The sequence below is a fragment of the Leptidea sinapis genome, chromosome 11 (genome assembly GCF_905404315.1).
Source record: "Leptidea sinapis chromosome 11, ilLepSina1.1, whole genome shotgun sequence".
In the NCBI taxonomy this organism is placed as follows: domain Eukaryota; kingdom Metazoa; phylum Arthropoda; class Insecta; order Lepidoptera; family Pieridae; genus Leptidea; species Leptidea sinapis.
The window spans coordinates 14,765,571-14,784,989 of record NC_066275.1 but is presented as its reverse complement, the minus strand read 5'-3'; the positions used below and the strand labels follow the sequence as shown (position 1 = coordinate 14,784,989).

General features: G+C 36.4%; 1 protein-coding gene across 2 annotated transcripts in view; it reads left to right on the top strand.

The window, feature by feature from the left end:
• LOC126966930 (pH-sensitive chloride channel 2-like) overlaps positions 1-18,949 on the top strand; it is a 58,862-nt gene extending 39,913 nt beyond the window's left edge. The window contains exons 2-8 of one of the 2 annotated variants that reach the window (XM_050811241.1): positions 8,896-9,088; positions 9,848-10,160; positions 13,120-13,275; positions 13,366-13,521; positions 14,929-15,094; positions 16,734-16,935; positions 18,617-18,949. In XM_050811241.1, coding sequence (XP_050667198.1) covers positions 8,896-9,088; positions 9,848-10,160; positions 13,120-13,275; positions 13,366-13,521; positions 14,929-15,094; positions 16,734-16,935; positions 18,617-18,865 — 1,435 coding nt within the window. In that variant the 3' untranslated portion in view covers positions 18,866-18,949. Of the gene's footprint in view, positions 1-8,895; positions 9,089-9,847; positions 10,161-13,119; positions 13,282-13,365; positions 13,522-14,928; positions 15,095-16,733; positions 16,936-18,616 lie in introns of both variants that reach the window. The other variant, XM_050811240.1, reaches the window with a different exon arrangement.
• The last annotated feature ends 470 nt before the right edge of the window (positions 18,950-19,419 follow it).

Here is a 19,419-nt window from a genome sequence, read left to right as displayed (position 1 = left end):
TGATGTTAGGTAACGCTGGTTTTACACTAGTAGTAAGCATAACATGTGTGTGGTGTCGCACCAGAATAGCACCACCCCATCTCCTCCCGTGGGTGTCGTAAGAGGCGACTAAGGGATACAAACAACGGTGGATGGGTAGCAGCATCTTTCGTTAAGAGCACACCATATATTGCGATCGCCAACCCACCTGCCAAGCGTGGCAATTATGGCAAAAACCCCCCAAGCATGATAGAAGCATAACGTGCTTAAAAAGGATTTTTATTTAAGCGTGCTAAGGCAATCGCTCATGGAAATTCGTAAATCCAGGGTCAAGATATGCGTTGTCGACCTTTAAGTTGGGAGTATACTTGAAGGTCCCTCCGTCATATCGAATCGGGTAAGCTTCAATCAGTTATTGATTCCCCGAAATGGCTGTACGAGACAAGAAATTCCTGTATAAGGCGCGGTTGTGGAATGACGACAACATGATGCGGGTGGATTTTGACATAATGTCCGGTGGGGGAATTAGGCTGCTGGTATTAAAGAACAACTTAGACATTAACAACAACGATTAATATCGTAAGAGATATCACACTCTGTTCTTGTTCTTTTTAAATAGCCATATTGAAATTTTCCAACTTGTATAGCAATAGCAATAGAAATGCGGTCAAAACTTCACTTGTCTATACCAGTTTATTCATGAAATAATTATCTCTACAAGCTCAACTACCGTTTGTTACAGTATTATATATTACACAAATAGTATCCGGTATCTCGTTGTTACAGAAAGATATCACTCTATCCTTTAAGACCCCTATTAAACTAATTTAAATATAAAACACATTGCAGTGGTTTCAATAATATTATCATGCTCCATTTTGCTATCATTTTTTATATGCATGATGTATTTATTTCTTATTTATTTACCGACTTTTGCATTCAAAATTTAAATTGGAAAATAATGTTTTTTTGGTTTGGTTGTATTTTTTTATTTTTGATTGTATGAAACGGTTTTAACAACTTTTGGGTCAACTTATTATTTCATTATCACTACCCCCCTTATTCATAATAGTCTGCTAACTTAAAGCATTGCTAATTCTCACTCTGTCTTCTTTTATTGACCTAAGTCAGAATGAGAAAAAACACTCCTAAGCGGCTGTTTAAAGTTAGCAGACCATTATGAATAAGGTGGTACTTGTTTAAGCTAATTCACACTTATTGTGCTCTAAATATAACGATTACGCTCAAATCTATTATTTTTGAACAGGACTCAAATCGACAAAAGTTATAGGTTTTCTACTGCTTGCTATTTTCCACAGAATACACAACAATATAAATATATTTAACAACACATACATAAGAAAAAACTAAATTTTTAGAAGATTTCATTGCTAAAGATGCAACATGGTTGCATCGTTCCGAAGGCCACCTTAGCATTGAAAATACTTCTTATAATGATCTAGTTTATCAACTAAGTATTCTCATTTAATCAATATAATAATACAATAATAAAAATAAACTATCAGATCTTGTCTTATCTAATACTGTGTATATGATCAATAAAACAAAGCCACTAGCATTGCCACAAGACGGTCATCATCCATTCTTAACGTTGAAGACTGAGAACGAATAAATTTACACGTGAGAGGTACGTATTGAATGTTTTTATCACAAGAAAATTTCAGTTAATTGTGAACTATCAATAATTAACTGGGTTAAACAATTCTCATGAGTAGATATATACTGGCCTGTGGAAATTTTTATCATAAAAAAGTGTTTCACCACAACTCGATGTTAAATTTACAGAAAAGTAATTCTTTGTGGTAAATGTAAGTATTATATTGGGCAAGATTCATTTAAAACTACATTTTTAAACAGAAACTTTGCAGTTTCGATACACATGAATTGCCCATAAAGACTGTTTACCTGGGAGAATGTATCAAATTCAATAATTTACCTAATATAATAAGTTACCAACCATATTATCTAATTTTAGAGTCTTTAATGTCAGTAAAAAAGATTTTTCTTTCTAAAATTTTGAAGAAAATTGTTTCTTCAAATTTTCTGCATAGTTTTCTTGATTCAAACCGCATTGAAAACCATACCCGTGTGTTATTTTTGAACCCAAAACATCAAAAAGATATGTGACATCAATAAAGTCCTCAATATTTAATTTTACCTTCTACTAAGTACTACGTGGGTCGTTAACTTCACTTTCATATTATTAGTTATAAAAATTAAATTTTAGTTTTTTTTTAATTTAATATTACAACACGTATGCTAAATAAAATCTGTTGTTTTTCCTAAATAAATAAAATAAAATATAAACATACAATATTTGGATTTACGTAGATCTGCAATTTCTACCGCATATATCACCAAAGTTACCGACATAGTCCAAATGATTGCGAAACTGAAGTGGCAGTAGGCAGGGCACATAGTTCGACGGACAGATGGCCGTTGGGGCAGTAAAGTCCTCGAATGGCGACCACGTACCAGAGAGAAGTTGGTAGGCCCCCCACAAGATGGACCGACGACCTGGTCAAGATCGCCGGAATACGTGGGATGAGGGCAGCGCAGGACCGATCGTCGTGGAAATATTTGAGGGAGGCCTTTGTCCAGCAGTGGACGTATTCCACCTGATGATTATGATGATGATATCACAGGGAGTGTTCAGAGGATACCGGGAACCGAATTTCAGCACTGGGCATGAAGTCAAAATGTGAGTTCCCGAGAGTGAGTGAGTGTGAGAGCACAACAGCCCAGTGGGCTAACTGCTGGCTGCAGGATTCGCGAAACGATAAGACTTAGAGACCTTCAAGTTTAGAGCACATCCTCTCAAAGGCGTATTGAGGATGGACATTCTTGGAGAGCCTTAGAGTATCTGTATTATTACCCTAATATTTATTATTTTTTATGTAAAGCCTATTAAAAAAAAGTGGGTGTGTACTTATGTATGTACACAAGATGTATACTTCTTTGGCCTAACAAAGCAAAATTCCATAAAATATTCTTCGTGCTATTCTACGTTTCTAGAAATAGCAATATTGTAAAAATCTTGCAACGATGTCTTTGACAATTAATTATTAAATAACGAATACGGCTGTACGGGCTTGAACCCTTTGCCTATCCCAATAATGGACGAATAAACCAAAAAAAAATGTCGCAAACGTCAGAAAATTGTACGAACCAACTTGCAGTGTATATAAGAATAACAATCTTAAAATTGTTTAAAAGTTAAATGTTTTTAGATCATGTTGATACGCATTATTTAACTACCATCATGCTGTATCTTATCGGTTGGTGAAATAAAAATGAGTCATCTTATTTAAGTATATTAAAACAGTAGAACCTACTTGATCAAAGAGAGCTGTATGTAATATTTATGGTTTCTAAGTAATCGGTCTTGATATGTTCCTACAGCAAATTAGCTTATCTAGTTTTGCGTAAGAAAACTTTATTAGGTTACACAAGCTACGTATAGTTTATATTTCTCACACCTCACCGCACCTCTACAACTAGATACCACACTACCTAAGAATATATATATAATAGCTTCTTTATTTCAGCAACCATAGAATCATTATCTATGACGGCAACTATTAGACGCTTGTGTGCGTGGCATCTTAACACTCAATGGCATCTTTCAAACTATGTAACTTATTTTTTTTTATTTATTTATTTGTTTATACTTTATTAAAATGGCGTGAACCAATTACAATATTAAACATACGTTTCGTGTTATTTTACATTGAAATTAAGAAAATACAAAATACTTACTGATGATATGTGATCCCAGTGTCTTCCTTATTTCTTATAGTTTTACTAGTCAACCCGGCATTTTAGTTTCAATTATTAGCAAAGTTTAACAGAACATGTGGCAAGTCAACGTCACTCGAGACTGGCTCGAGTACGCCCACTTCGGTGTAGTATTAGCTGCCGCACTATGCGACTACGCCTGTGGTATCTAGTAGAAGCGCAGCGGAGACCAATCCTTAATCTAAGTATGTTATTTTATGTCCTTTTCATACTATGATAGTTGCCAAAGCCTTCGTCTATGTGTAATTCGGCATTCGGTCCATATGAAAAGTATTATTATGATACAATACATTTTTCACATTTGAAAATTTTGTGTACAAATAAAATAACAGTAATAAAGACTGCATAAACCTTACAAATGAAAGAAAATATCGTAAATAGATGAAAATATTTTTTGCACTCTGTCCATTTTTAATGACGAAAATTGGCAGTTTTATAAATGTGCGTTAAAAAATAACAGAAAAACAGACAGAAAGAAAAGAATTTTAAAAACAGCTAAATATTTCTATTACTTTTCTTTGTATCATATTCATCTTAAAACAAATTGACGCAAGGAAAAGCGTCACAAAAGCATAAAACTGACTTTTTATTAATTATTAAAGTACAATTTTTTTGTGAAAGTCAAGAGTCCCTCTGCCAGGTAAATGGTAGTAGTGTATGTACTTTGTTTTATGAAAAGCAGAGACGAGCAAGACATTTACCTGGTGGGAAGGTAAGTGATACACCCTGCCCATTACAATGCAGTGCCACTCAGGATTCTTGATTGAACCGAAAATCAGCGTCCTTCAAACCGAAACACTAATAGTGCATGCACAACACTCCATGGCGGTGGAAAAAGGCCACGCTGCTCTACCCATCTAGCTATTGGAAAAAAAGAACATTATTATAGTTAGGTTATATTATTGAAAAAAAAAATCAAATAAATATTTTTGTGACGACCGATAACGGAGGCATTTACCCTGTTTTTTTAAATTATATTTTAAAAGTTGATTACGAATATGAAACGAACGGATAGGGTAACTACAAACAATACTGTAATATTTCAGGTACTTTGCTAGTAAATGTTCAAATTAAGCCATTAAACATTTTCATGTTATGCCTTACATTTGGCAATGCTTTGTGAACATTAGATAATCATGTGCCGACGCCAAGAACAAACTTTGTTCAGCAAAGAACATGTGAGAGTGAATTCAAATATAACATCGGCTTTTGATAAAACATAGCTGATAAGCAGTATTATATATTGACTGTGCTTATATCGCCTACTTAGCGGTTAATCTAAGAGTAAATCATGTTGATACATAGCGAATTGGTTCATAGTGTTATCAGCTTTCACAAATATTTGCTGTGCCTCTTGCTCTTTCAGTGACCTTGCGATTAGCGGTACGTTCAAAGACCACAAGTTGGTTTGGTTGGTTGAATATATTTAAAATTAGATGACCCGACAGACGTTGTTCTGTATATAATAAATAAATAATGTTTTTATATGAATTGTCAATAATATATCATAACATCAACAATTACTTCGTAAAATATGCACCCTGCTGTCGTAATCAAATTGTTTCACAGCAGAACCGTCAAAGCGTGCGTCAATAAATTCTCTCATAGAAATTATGTATGGACACATCAAAGGAAAAACAAATTTGTTGTTTTTATTTAATTAAGCAGCATTTTCCTATTTATTCACCTTTTAAACCTTCTCTGGACTTCCACAGATAATTCAAGACCAAAATTAGCCAAATCGGTCCAGCCATTCTCGAGTTTTAGCGAGACTAACGAACAGCAATTCATTTTTATATATATAGATTAGCCATAAATAATACCAGTTCAAATAAAACACACTTTGTCTATCTTCGATTGGAATAAATAAACAATATATTTGCTTTGTTATTAATACATTATCATTCACGTCCATATTTAATTATAAATCACACAGATAATTACATGTGCATTTACGTATGATATTGTTTATCTCTATAAATATAAAAAAACGTGTGTTAAAGATTCATAAATATTTAAATATTTAAATAACCTCATTAATAGGGTAAATATGCTATAATAGTTACGAAGATAGAAAGTCATTTAGAAACCAACTTCAACCTGTGCACGTGCACATGCATAGAAAAATTTTACTCTCATTATATTTCCCAAACGCACCAAAAGAAGTAAGTTCTCGTGACAGGCATCGTCATGCTCGCTTAAATGCCACTGGTTGTGGCGGCGACGTGGGGCGGGTCGTTCCCTTCCCTAAAATATGATGCGATCCATGCGTCATGCTCGTGAACGGGCGCTACTTGTTGTGGCTGGATGATCCTGTTACAGGGAAATCTGCTTCATGTTTTCTTTATTGATTTTTAATTTATTTTATTTTTAAATTAATGTTCTGTTTTTTTTTATTATAATAGCTAAAAAGAGGCTCGCATAATGCCTTTATTTATTTACGGTATCTGTGGATTGATACATCTACTGAACTAAATTAATCTTGTCTTTTTACTTATTATGTTAAATTTTTTAACTTACCGCATGAAAATTTTCAAAAATCAAGATCAAGATCTCGATGTTTTAATGTCCTAGGAAACTTCACACGTGTGTGTGTGTGTGTGTGTGTGTGTGTGTGTGTGTGTGTTTATGGATTTTTTTATTTTATTTATTTAATAGGTACACACAACAGAATTTCAACAAATACATAATAAACAAAAAAAAACTATCAGCTAAATACAAGATAGGCTGCAACTGCACGAGGGTGTGTACTCAGCATGTTTAGCATAAATTAATAACTATGAAAATATAACAATAATAGTGATTTTAAAACTAGCTTTAGGTAATGTAGTATTATAAAAGAAAAAGACAGAGAAAATATATATTTGGACAAATATAATTATGGTAATAATATTAAGATTTTTTTTAAATTTAAACTTATTAAGGAATTTATATAAACTAGACTTCCATTTACAAACAGATGTGTGTAAACCTCTTATAACTTATGAATGCATCGACTGATTTCAACGTGATTGGGGCCATTCGAAAGGGCTTGACCTAACTAAGATTTTGAAAACAATTTGGACGGATCGGACCGGTAGATTTTAAAGAATCCAAAAAAACTACTAACAACTACAAAAACTGCGTCGAATGCCGTCAACCGCGTGAAAATCGGTTCATTCATTCAAAAGTTATAGGCGTTTGAAAATTAAAAAAAAAGTTTTTTATTAAACTTTTATCCGATTTTCATAATGATTTTTTTAATTTACTCTGAAAATTTTGAACAATTGAAAAGTTATTGGTTTTACTCCGTTTTTCGAAAATCGAGTTTTCATCAGATCTTGACGTATTAAGGTCCTAGGAAACTTTACTGACTACTGTGTGTGTGTGTGGATGTATGTAAACATCTACGAAAAAAAAAACTAAATGTTTTTGTTTGGAATAGTTTTTAAATAGCTTTGCCGATTGACAGAAATGTGCGTGAAAATCGGTTTATTCATTTAAAAGTAATTGCGGTTTAAGGGTAAAAACGGCTTATCTCGATTTCCGGCAAAGCTACAAGTCCTATGGAAAAAAACCTTGGATTTAAAACATGAAAACAATTTTGTTCTCTCTGCCAGAAACTATTTCTATATAATTAATCTAGCGTTACTCTAGTAAATTTCTTTCTTGCTATCTTTCTTTGTTTGTTAACAGTAAGTACACTATCGACCATTGCTAATTGACAATAAAGATCCCGTACGCATGTTTTGTGTTGCGTAGAACTATCGTGTCTACTGCATCTTGTCATAGGCGTTGCAAACAGCTCTTTTACATTATTCTTACAGCCAGTATCCCCCTTTATGCTAGAACATGAAAATCCTTACCATTTCGATATGATCGTATGAACCACAGTGTCGTCCTGAAGAAACGTCGTTCCAAAGAGGTCGTAATATATTTCCAAATAAAAATATAACACTCTTGTACCTTCACAGGAAGCTGTCCTCATCGAAAGGTATAATAAGATATTTGCCAACCGATTCCATGATAGATATGTTAACGTAAGAATAGAAGATTATTAATGACCTGCATTGTAATTATTTACACTGTGTCGTCACGTCTCCAATGTTGATAAAACAAAACACACACAGTAATGCTCTCAAACAGAATGATATCCGTTCTTTTAATATGACTCATACTGTTGGTGTTACTGTTTTCTTTTGGATTAAGAAGTACGCCATTATGACGTAATTTTCTGCAAATACTGATAAAGTTAATTCTTAATTTAGGTGCATTCCTGTTGCACTAGTTCACTTCCTTAGATTTTGGCCTGATTTCTGCACTGAATTTCAAGAATAATCGTATCTGGCCTCCAGTAATACCACTGTTATAATGCGTTTTGTTAAGAGGAAACATTAGCAGCAATTTTCTATACAAACGGTTTGGACTGTTTTCTCCTTGGGTATCGCAGCTGAGGCTTTTTCTGCTGTGAAGCAGTAATGTGCATGTTTCGGTACCGGTGATGGATGGATTACTGGGCCAATGAGGCAATAAGGAATCTTAAGTCTCAAAGTGACTCAGAATTTTGTGTTTTTCAAGAATCCTGAACGACACTGCATTGTGATGGGCAGGGTGTATCACTTACCATCAATTGAACGACTTGTTCATGAGAGCTCTGTGAACGGCTGGATCACTTGGCGTTGTGTAGAGACGTCGCTTCATTGTGCGTCTTCTACCGCATTTATCACGGGGAGTGTTCCGAAGAGCTGTTTCACCTGATTCCTGCCGCCAAATTCCACCTTCGCACGACACGCCACAAACTAGGATATCATCCCCACCATTTGGATGTGTGGCGGTCCTCCACCGTGCGCTTTTCAAGGAGCTTTCTTCCACGTATTACAAAGCTGTGGAATGAGCTTCCTTGTACGGTATTTCCGGGACGACACGACATGGGTACCTTCACAAAAAGCACGTACACCTTCCTTAAATGCCGGCAACGGTCATTCCTCTGGTGTTGCAAGAGAATTTGGGCGGCGGTGATCACTTAACACCAGGTGACGTTTGTCCTCCTTCTTCCATAAAAAAATGTGTGCTCATGAAAAGGAGTATTATTTACAAAAGAAATGTTTATTTTTTCAGACAAAATCCACTAGTAGAATGTCCATCGCTACAAAAAGGTGACTCGTACACGCAGTCGGAGTTCCTCTCTCGGCTCGCGCACGAGTGTCGCTACGATCGTCTCCTGCTCCCAACTTATGAGACCGGGGGCGTGGTCTACGTGCATGCCAGCGCTTACGTCTACTTCATTCAACCCGCTGAAGCCCATGATCTGGTAAGGTCTCGTTGAGTGTTATGCTTCGGACACATGCAAACGGCCTACTAGCCTAAGATCTGCAGGCTGAAATTTTTTTTTTCTATTCTTTACATTATTTTCTTTAAAATGACATTCAATTTATTAAAAAAAAAAAACATATTATAGTTGCAATTTACATCAGAAAATTAATTATACTAAAATGCAGGTAATTGCAACGAAGTTTCTTTAGGCCACCTAATACACTGTATACTTCCTAAACGTTCATTTAAAATAAGCGTACTATACGACTAGTTGGACATTTACGGCGTCGTGCAAAATAACTTAAGATGCAGCCAAAATTTTGTCCTAGCCAAAACTCTGGCATTGCTTTCAAGCCAATATTTTGGCTTGAAAGTCACGTCACTTCCCTATTTAAGGCTATCATCGCCGTGAATGCAACAAAACCAATTGATGTTCATTCCACACAGAGATCTCAACTTCTTTCGATGCGGTGCACTCTTGAATGTGATATTATTTGTAGGCATGATCAAGAATGACCTACGTAACGGTTGAATAAGTGACATCCTGCTGCATATTAGATAGAAACTATTGCTCTGTTATGTTCATGCGGTGACTGTAGCAACTATTGGTGAGTGGTATACGAGCGTGTATATCGAGAAACGGATTATTTACACTTAAACTTTTGAGAAAGCGTCCTATTTATGACATTGTATTTGTTTGCAACCTCAAATAATGTAGATTTGATTGGCTTGACCCTTATTAATTTTTTTTTGACAGAACTTCAAACTACATTTCCTCCTGCAACTTCGATGGACGGATCCAAGGTTGGCGTATTCATTGTATTCGCCGGAGCGAACGAAAATTATTGGAGAGAGTGATCTTCGATCTCGGGTGTGGGTCCCCCATTTGTACATGTCTAATGAGCAGTCTTCAAGCCTCATGGGAACCGATAGCAAAGACGTTTTGATCTCCATCGCGCCTGATGGTGAAGTATTGTTCAGTCGCAGGATGCAGGCAGTTCTCTACTGTTGGATGAATCTTCAGAAGTTTCCCTTTGACGATCAGAAATGTTCAATGAATTTAGAAAGCTGTAAGTAATTATGTAACTATTATGTTTATCTAAGCAGTAGTGTGTAAATATTATTTGTTTTTCGGTGTGAAAGGCGCTAGTGAAATTCCTAGGCTACCAAGTAGCCTTACGAGCAATATATTTTCTCTCAAGGTGACGCACTGCATTCGGGTGGGTTAGGCGTGTCCTTATTGGTGGAGTCAACCACGCGGGTGTTATATGTGATCAAACAACTCAATAAATAACAATTGTGGCCACTTCTGGGACATCTGACCATAATAACCTGGTCAGAAGTGTTGTCCTTTTAAACGTTCCACCCTCAGAACACCAGCAACCTAGCGCGTGTGTCACTACAAGTCAGTGTGTTAGGATCCTTTCGCAGAACGCAATTCTTGCGTCCCTATTTTGCATCATACCATCTGGGTTTTACCCTTACGGTAGCAATGACCGATGGGATACTACAATTCATATGTATTTTTGTACGAATATCTGTAGTACCAATCAGTGGCACATCACATCTCTCATCAAGTTCAGGCGTCAGTAACATCAACTAATTACCTATGTGTGAACATTTATACAACTCTATCTTTCTTTCAACTTACTGATATATATGATTCTAGCTAACCTGGCAACGTTGTTTTGCCATATAAATTATAATATCCGGACGACCGAGCCTTGCTCGGATTTTTAAGAATGTACAAAACTTGAACAAAAAAAAAACTAATAGGACTTCTGGATTCGAACCGGGGTCTTCTGCTTTCCGGATCACCCAATGTCCCATCTGAGCTATAATAGTCTTTATTTTATTTTATTTGGGACACAAAACAATTACACACTAGATGATTACATTAGAGGAAGAAATAACATAAATAGTACTGAGTGCATAACCAACGACAGTGTCCACGGGTTACTATTTAAGTGTTAGGTAACAAGAAAGAAAAGTAGTTATTACAAACAGATGTAGCTTACAATATTATTATGATGTTACATATAAGTCTCCAATGAGAATATTTAATTTCATAACAATGAGATTTAAGTTTAAATTTAATTAAATAACATTAATTAAGTTGATGCTGTGTTGTTTCAATGTGCTGATTTGAATTGTCGTTCCGATATACCTAATATGTCAATATCTGAAAAGATTTCATTGTATGTGCTAAATAGGCGTTGCAGAGGCGCGCGTTTGCCGGAGTTGGTTCGAATTGGGCTAACTGCAAAAAGGGGACGCTTACGTACACTGCGCTGACATACAACTCTTGGGACCTGGAAGTTTAGATTGTGTACTAAATCACTGCAGTCATATTTGTTGTTACATAATCCATATAATGTTATAGCCCCAAGAAGTTTCCTTCTGGTCTTTAGGGTCTGTAAATTATATTTTTGTAGCAGATCGGGGTATGATAATTTAGATCGGTAACATCTATAATGAGTCGATTTTAGAAATTTGCACTGTAAAGTCTCAATCATATCGGTATATTTACTGTACAGAGGATCCCAGACCTGTACAGCGTATTCAAGTTGAGGAAGTATTAGTGATTTGTAAAGTGTTATGTATGTTGTATGTTGTTTAAATTGGCGGGATACGCGCATGACAAATCCAAACATCTTATATGCATTGTTTACAATGTTGTTGATGTGCTGGTCTAAATGTAGTTCATAGAGTCAAGCTGTATGCCAAGATCACGGACACTGCACATTTTAGCTAGATTTGAACTGCAAAGGGAATATTGGGAGGTAATAATATTTCTTTTTTTAGAAAACGTTATAGAGTGGCACTTGGGAATGCTCAGGAACAATTTATTAGCGTTGCAATAGTCGGTGAGTCTATTTAAGTCCTGTTGCAAGAGAATAGAGTCAGAAGGATTTGATATGGTTTTATATATCTTCAGGTCATCTGCATAAAGTAAGAATTTTGAATTTAGGAAACATGTGTGAATATCATTAATAAATAGAACGAATAAAAAAGGTCCTAAAATAGATCCCTGAGGAACACCGGATGTTACATTAACAGGTCGAGACTCATAACCACTAATGACGATTTTCTGGGTACGTCTAGTAAGATAGGATGCAAACCAACGAAGCAGGTTGCCTTTTATGCCATTGTAGGAGATTTTATCCAATAATATTTTGTGGTCAACTTTGTCAAACGCCTTTTGAAAATCTGTGTAAACAGTATCGGTTTGAATATTTTGATCAATGTTATGGAAAAGAGAGGTCGTGAATAAAATTAAATTTGTTGTGGTTGATCTTCCCTTGACAAAGCCATGCTGTTGTTCTAATATACTGTTGTGAAGTAGGGGGTAAATTTTATCATGTACAAGACTCTCAAAGACCTTTGACAAAGATGACATTATTGAGATAGGGCGGTAGTTTTCAACATTACTTCTAGGTCCGTTTTTATGAATCGGAACTAAATTTGCATGCTTCCAAACGCTAGGGAATATTCCTTCATTCAGACATTTACAGTCTTGTATATAGTGGCGAAATTTACCTTTGTATTCTAATGTTATTGTAGCTGTTTCTCATTCAAACATGGATAAAACCATTTTTTTAAAATTGAAACCTACCTAGATCGATTTATCACCCCCGAAATCCCCTGCATACTTAATTTTATGAAAATCGTTGGAGCCGTTTCCGAGATTCAGATTATATATATATATATATACAAGAATTGCTCGTTTAAAGATATAAGATTAAGTGTTCGACTGATTTTTCTCAGACTTACTTTTTAAAGCCGACAACCACGACCACGAAAAAGTCTTCATTTTTCGGGTTAATATAAAATAGCAACAATATTTATTATAAATTATAGCCTATGTGTTATTCTGGTGTGTAAACTATATTATTGTTTTTGTTTCATCAAAATCTTTTCAGTAGTTTTTGCGTTAAAGAAGTACAAACATACATCCAGACATACAAACTTTCACATTTATAATATTAGTAGGATTGTAATATAATAATCATAGTTCAATATTTTCAGGGAAATACAACGCGTCAATATTACGGCTTATGTGGGAAAAAGATAATCCTGTTCGCTTATCTACAGAATTGCATCTGACAGAATATTCTCTGTTAGACTATTGGACAAACGAGTCAGTAGTGAGAGGGGACATAGTTAACATGAGACTGGGAGGAGGTAGATGTAATGTCACTTTTCTATGTTTGTGCCGTCTTTAATATATATTTAAAATGAATGTAAGACTATTAAATGTAACTTATCTTTTAGCGGGGAATTATAGCGCACTGAAATTCACGTTTAAGTTGGGACGTGAGGTCGGTTATTATTTGATGGATTACTTCATTCCATCTATGATGATAGTCGCTATGTCATGGGTGACGTTTTGGTTGCAAGCAGATGCTTCAGCGCCGAGGATTACTTTAGGTATTTATTAATATTTCTCATATTTACCTGGGTAAGGATTTTTTTATGGAATAGAAGAACAAACGAGCGTACCTGGTGTTAAGTGATCACCGCCGCCCACATTCTCTTGCAACACTAGAGGAATCACAAGAGCGTTGCCGGCCTTTAAGGAAGGTGTACGCGCTTTTTTTGAAGGTACCCATGTCGTATCGTCCCGGAAACACCGCACAAGGAAGCTCATTCCACAGCTTTGTAGTACGTGGAAGAAAGCTCCTTGAAAACCGCACTGTGGAGGACCGCCACACATCCAGATGGTGGGGATGATATCCTTACTTGTGGCGTGTCGTGCGAAGGTGGAATTCGGCAGCAGGAATCAGGTTAAACAGCTCTTCTGAACACTCCCCGTGATAAATGCGGTAAAAGACACACAATGAAGCGACGTCTCTACGCAACGCCAAGTGATCCAGCGGTTCACAGAGCACTGGGTTCGAGCTGCTCTGCGTTGCACGCGGTCAAATGGATCGAGATGATACTGGGGTGCTCCAGACCAGAGATGACAGCAATACTCCATGTGTGGCCATCCAGGATTCCACGGATTTGGACTCTTCTGTAGCTTGATTAGGTTGATATTCGCAATCGACCGGAAATCACTTGCCTTTATATATTTATAATCTGTGTACGTTGATGCTTCTTCTATATACTATACTAGCTGACCCGACAGACGTTGTTCTGTTCATAATAAAAGAAAACTCAGAATTTCGTAAAATCTTAGCTGACCTCTACTCGGTGAAAAGAATATTCCTACCAAATTTCAAGTCTTTAGCTCTTATGGTTCCAGAGCTATCGTTATGAGTGACTACATACGTGGAAATCTCATTTATATATATAGATTATTACTTTTTTGAGTCTTATATTTTTATTTAACTTTCATACTAAGTTCAAATGTCTGCTAGGTTTTTGCATGAATTTGCATATTATGTTAAACAAATAGTATATTCTATTTTTCCCGTTTGTTGCCACAATTCATTAAACCACAAAATATCCAAAATAAGGGACGAGACGAGCAAGACGTGCAGCTGATGGTAATTGATGCGCCCTGCCCATTACAAAGCAGTGCCACATTTGTACAGTAATTTCACTTGCCGCGACCTTCAGACCGATACACAGTAATGTTTACACACTACTGTTTCACGGCAGAAATAGGCGCGTGGTACCCATAATCTAGCCATCCTGTGAAAAGGAGCCTCCCACTGGTGAATTTACTGGTGATTGTAAGATGTACAAAATTTGAAATTCATAACTGTCATTTATGGACTCAAATTAATGAACTGTTATTGCATTCGATTAGCACTTGAAGAGTCTACGAAATGGAAGACAATATAGATATTTAGGATATTATTATTATTAATTTATTTGATAACATTACAGGAACAAGTACTATGTTGTCATTCATAACACTTGCATCGTCTCAAGCGAAGACTCTACCGAAAGTATCCTACATCAAAGCGAGCGAAGTTTGGTTCCTGGCGTGCACCGGCTTTATCTTCTCAGCTTTAGTCGAATTTGCCTTTGTCAATACAATATGGAGAAGAAAGTATGTAATATTCTATAGCTTAGGAAAAGCCATTTATGACAATGCAAATAGCCTGAATTAGGGAGTTTGGTGCAAACCTTTCTACCGCTATGATTGCCAGCCATGTTTTAAAGCAGAATATGATTATTTATTCAAACAAAACAAATCTTATAACTATATTTACAATACTACGACTACATAAAATTAAAACTATCATTACGTGGAAGGGTACCAAGAATACTGGCAGCATTTCCGCGTTGGATAGCTAGGCTGATCCGTTGACCGAGATAGCTGCCAGCTTTTGGGTTTCCAGTAGCCTTATTGAGGCGCGAAGATAGTATTTTGAACATTCTCCGCGACTCTGGGCCCCACGGGCCAAGTGTCTCGACACCAAACGACACAAAGATGTATGACTCACTGAGACCAACATATTTGCGACGCTTGCCGTCTTCGGCAGTCGAAGCAGCTGCCCCAGCACCAAGCAGAATATTGTATTCTATATCATGTAAGACGACTTTATAACACTAAGCCATGTTTTCACCAATGACACTTCAATATGAATGGGTTCGAATCCCGGTAGGTGTAAGCATTTATATGATGAATATGGATGTTTGTTTCCGAGTCATGGATGTTTAAATGTATTTATGTATGTTTATATGAATTTATGTATGTTTAAGTAAGTATATTGTATTAAATATATCATTGTCTTGTAACCCATAACACAGGCCATATATATGCTTAACTTGGGGCAAGATAATTTGTGTAAAAAGTGTGTCAATATTATTATTATTATATGAGTTTAATAAAACTCAGTTTTACTTAAATTAGTTCAAATACCAGTCTTGAGTTATTGTCAATGTTTCTGTTACGATAATGACAGTGACAGCTCTTAAGCCCGATCAAATATGTTAAACGTCTAATAATCGGCTGTCAGCATTTAATCGCGTTAATGTCATAACTGTGTTTAGTTTATATTGGTGAAATGCGAAATCAATCTGTAAACTGGTTTCCATGCGTAAACTTAGTTGAAAGGATTCTAATCGCTGTCTACCTCAATATTGAAATCAGACCAAATAGAGTATTAATTACGCTACTACTCCAGCAGGACAAAAGACGAAGAGGATGAAGAAAGATGAAGTCTGCTGAAATGTAAAAACATTTCTGCAGACTTCATCTTCCATACTATAATTTATCATAAGCCATGTCCACATAAAAAGAACAACTGCAACCTCCTCTGTGACTTGCTTCGTTACTCATGCTCTTTCTATTTCGTTCTACATCTTTTCTTTAGCCGAATTCATAATATATGAACCCGGCCATTTTTTTTATGAAAATAAGGGACGAGAAGGGCAGGACGTTCGATGGTAATTGATACGCCCTGCCCATTACAATGCCGCTCAGGATTCTTGAAAAACCGCAAAAATTCTGAGCGGCACTACAACTGCACGCGTCACTTTGAGACATAAGATGTTAATCTTATTTGCCCAGCAATTTTACTAGCTACGGCGCCCCTCAGACCGAAACACAGTAATGCTTACACATAACTGCTTCACTTCAGATAAAGGCGCCGTTGTGGTACCCATAATCTAGCCGGCATCCGGTGCAAAGGAGCTTCCCACTGGTAAAAATAATAATAAATACGATGTTTTATGACTTCCAGGAAAGTGGTGAGCCTAAAGAAAGTGAACAGTAAATATATATTGAAGAGTACTTTGACGCCGCGCTTGGCGAGGAAAGAGCTACAGAAAGAATTGCAAGAATCATCTCCTCAGCTCAGCAAATCTAGGTCATGCTCATCGCTGGCCCAGGAGACCAGCAGTGACCCAGCCGGCCCGGGATATAATAACTACCTTACTGTGCATGTAAGTAATGTTGTTATAAGTTTTAAACAGTATTTAGTTATTTATGCAACTGTTGTGTAATAAGGGGTATTAAAACACAAATGTGGGTGTTATGAAATTCAGTACAACATTACAACACTCGTTTGGATGATGTAATGGTTATTGCGACATTGGGTGTTTTAATGTTGGTAATAAGCTTGCTGTTTCAGAATCTTTAATAGAGTATTTAAAGCATGGGTGTAGATAAAAAAACTTAAACCTTTATATTGCCTAAACCTGTGGCCAAAACCATATTGTGTGTGTGTTATCACATTTTACACCTTACGCGACGCCTCGTGCAGATATTGCGATGCGTAACAACCTATGTCACATTAAAATCTGATAGTTACGTCACAGTTCCTGATAAAAAAAAATATTACGTTTTGTCAAAGGGGCCCTTTATCTTTAAGGCCACTCTCTTCTTCTTTTCTTGTATAATATAACAGCAGTTCAGTGAAGATGCACTAAAATCTGTCGATTACCTATGACTGCTTCTCAAATGATCTTCTAAGGCCTGGTCAACATACAACGAATTCAACGAAAACAAGCCATGGCGTGAGGAGTGTGTGTGGACGAGTGAAAGAAGGACGGAATTGAAAGAAAACCTTTCGTTTGTCGTTGTTCGTTGTGTGTGGACAAGAATTTATTAAAAATATTACATACATAGACATAAAATATACTATCGTATAGACAAAAACGTTTGCGAGAGAGAAAAACATCTCTATCGGAAGATACGCAAGATAGTAAACAAAAGCGAATCTATTGTAACTTTAACCGATTTTGATTGTCAAGCCGTAAACAGTCAGCCACGCTTGGCATTTGCTCCTTAGTATTTTAAATACTAAACCATTGGTTAAGGCACACATTGACAAATCAAAATTGGTCACGGATTATCAGTCTGTCAGTTCGTCTCTGGTCACATACTCCTCTCAAATTAAGAGAATAGATTTTGGTAGTCTAATTAGTTATTTAATAACCATTAACATAGAGCTGAAGTTATTTTCGATTAAGTGAAATATATATTATTAATTAAGTAAATAATTACAACAACAAACTTTTAGTTTAGTAAAGTAAAAGTTATTAACTGTTTTGCCTTTCATCATCAGATCATCAGCCGAAAGACGTCCACTGCTGGACAAAGGCCTCCCCCAAATATTTCCACGACGATCGGTCATGCGCTGCCCTCATCCAACTATTATGTATTTCGGCGATCTTGACTAGATCGTCGGTCCATCTTGTGAGGGGCCTACCAACACTGCGTCTTACGGTACGCGGTTGCCATTCGAGGACTCTACTGCCCCAACGGCCATCTGCCCGTCAAACTATGTGCCCTGCCCTGCACTTCAGTTTTGCAATGATTTGTGCTATGTCGGTAACTTTGGTTCTCCTACGGATCTCCTCATTTCTGATTCAATCTCATAGGGAAACTCCGAGCATAGCCCTCTTCATTGCCCTCTGAGGGACCATGAGCTTTCTCATAAGGCCCATAGTTAGCGACCACGTCTGCATACCGTAAGTCATCACTACCAACACACACTGGTTCAAAACCTTCGTCTTCAGACACTGTGGTAATTAGGACGAGAAGATTTTACGGAGCTTCCCGAACGCTGCCTTTACTTAGTTCGTAATAAACGTTATTAAACCAAAACTGTACACTTTTCAGAGTTTCCCATCTGCTATGAACTTGCCAACGATAACGACGCAGAGTTACGACGACCTTGTGAACAGGTCTGGCAACCGGCAGCACAACAGCTGCAGTGAGGGCTCAGACGAACCTCCCAAACACCATACCTGGACTCAGATGACTCCTCAAGAAATCGCCACTTGGATTGACAAACGTTCCCGGGTTATGTTCCCGTTACTGTTTATACTGTTTAACATTCTTTACTGGACGTTCGTCTATTGCCTTTGATACATTTGTAGGTTATAGATGTAGGTTCCTATGTGAAGAGCTGTTTACATTTTGATGTTAGGCTCTAAAAATTATACTCCTTATGTCTTATTCGTAATGACTTATCGGAGGTTTAAGAATTCTTTAATATATGTCTGCTAAAAATTGTACTAATAATTGGGACAAATTAGTGCTAAAACACTAATTATTCTTCGATAAAGTTGGTATGACCTATAGAAGGGAAGACACTTCTATAAACTTATTTTAAGCCCTCGATAGCAAAAAACAAAATGGCTGACGTTGCTCCGCTGTTTCGTATTTGCCGTTTGATATTTGTTGAATGAAATTCGATAAATTTAATCGTATAGATTCAATCTATTTGTTTTCGTTTTAACTGAAGCCGAATAAATCCTCCTAACGCGTTTATAACGCGATACAACCCTCATGTGGCTCCAGCATTACATAATTGACGTTTCTCGCGTAAATTTGAAATATTTCGCTTTATTTACATTTTTGGCAAATTATCTGTTTGATAAGTTTTTGATTTTGTGATTTGCCCATTTTCAGAGACAAAA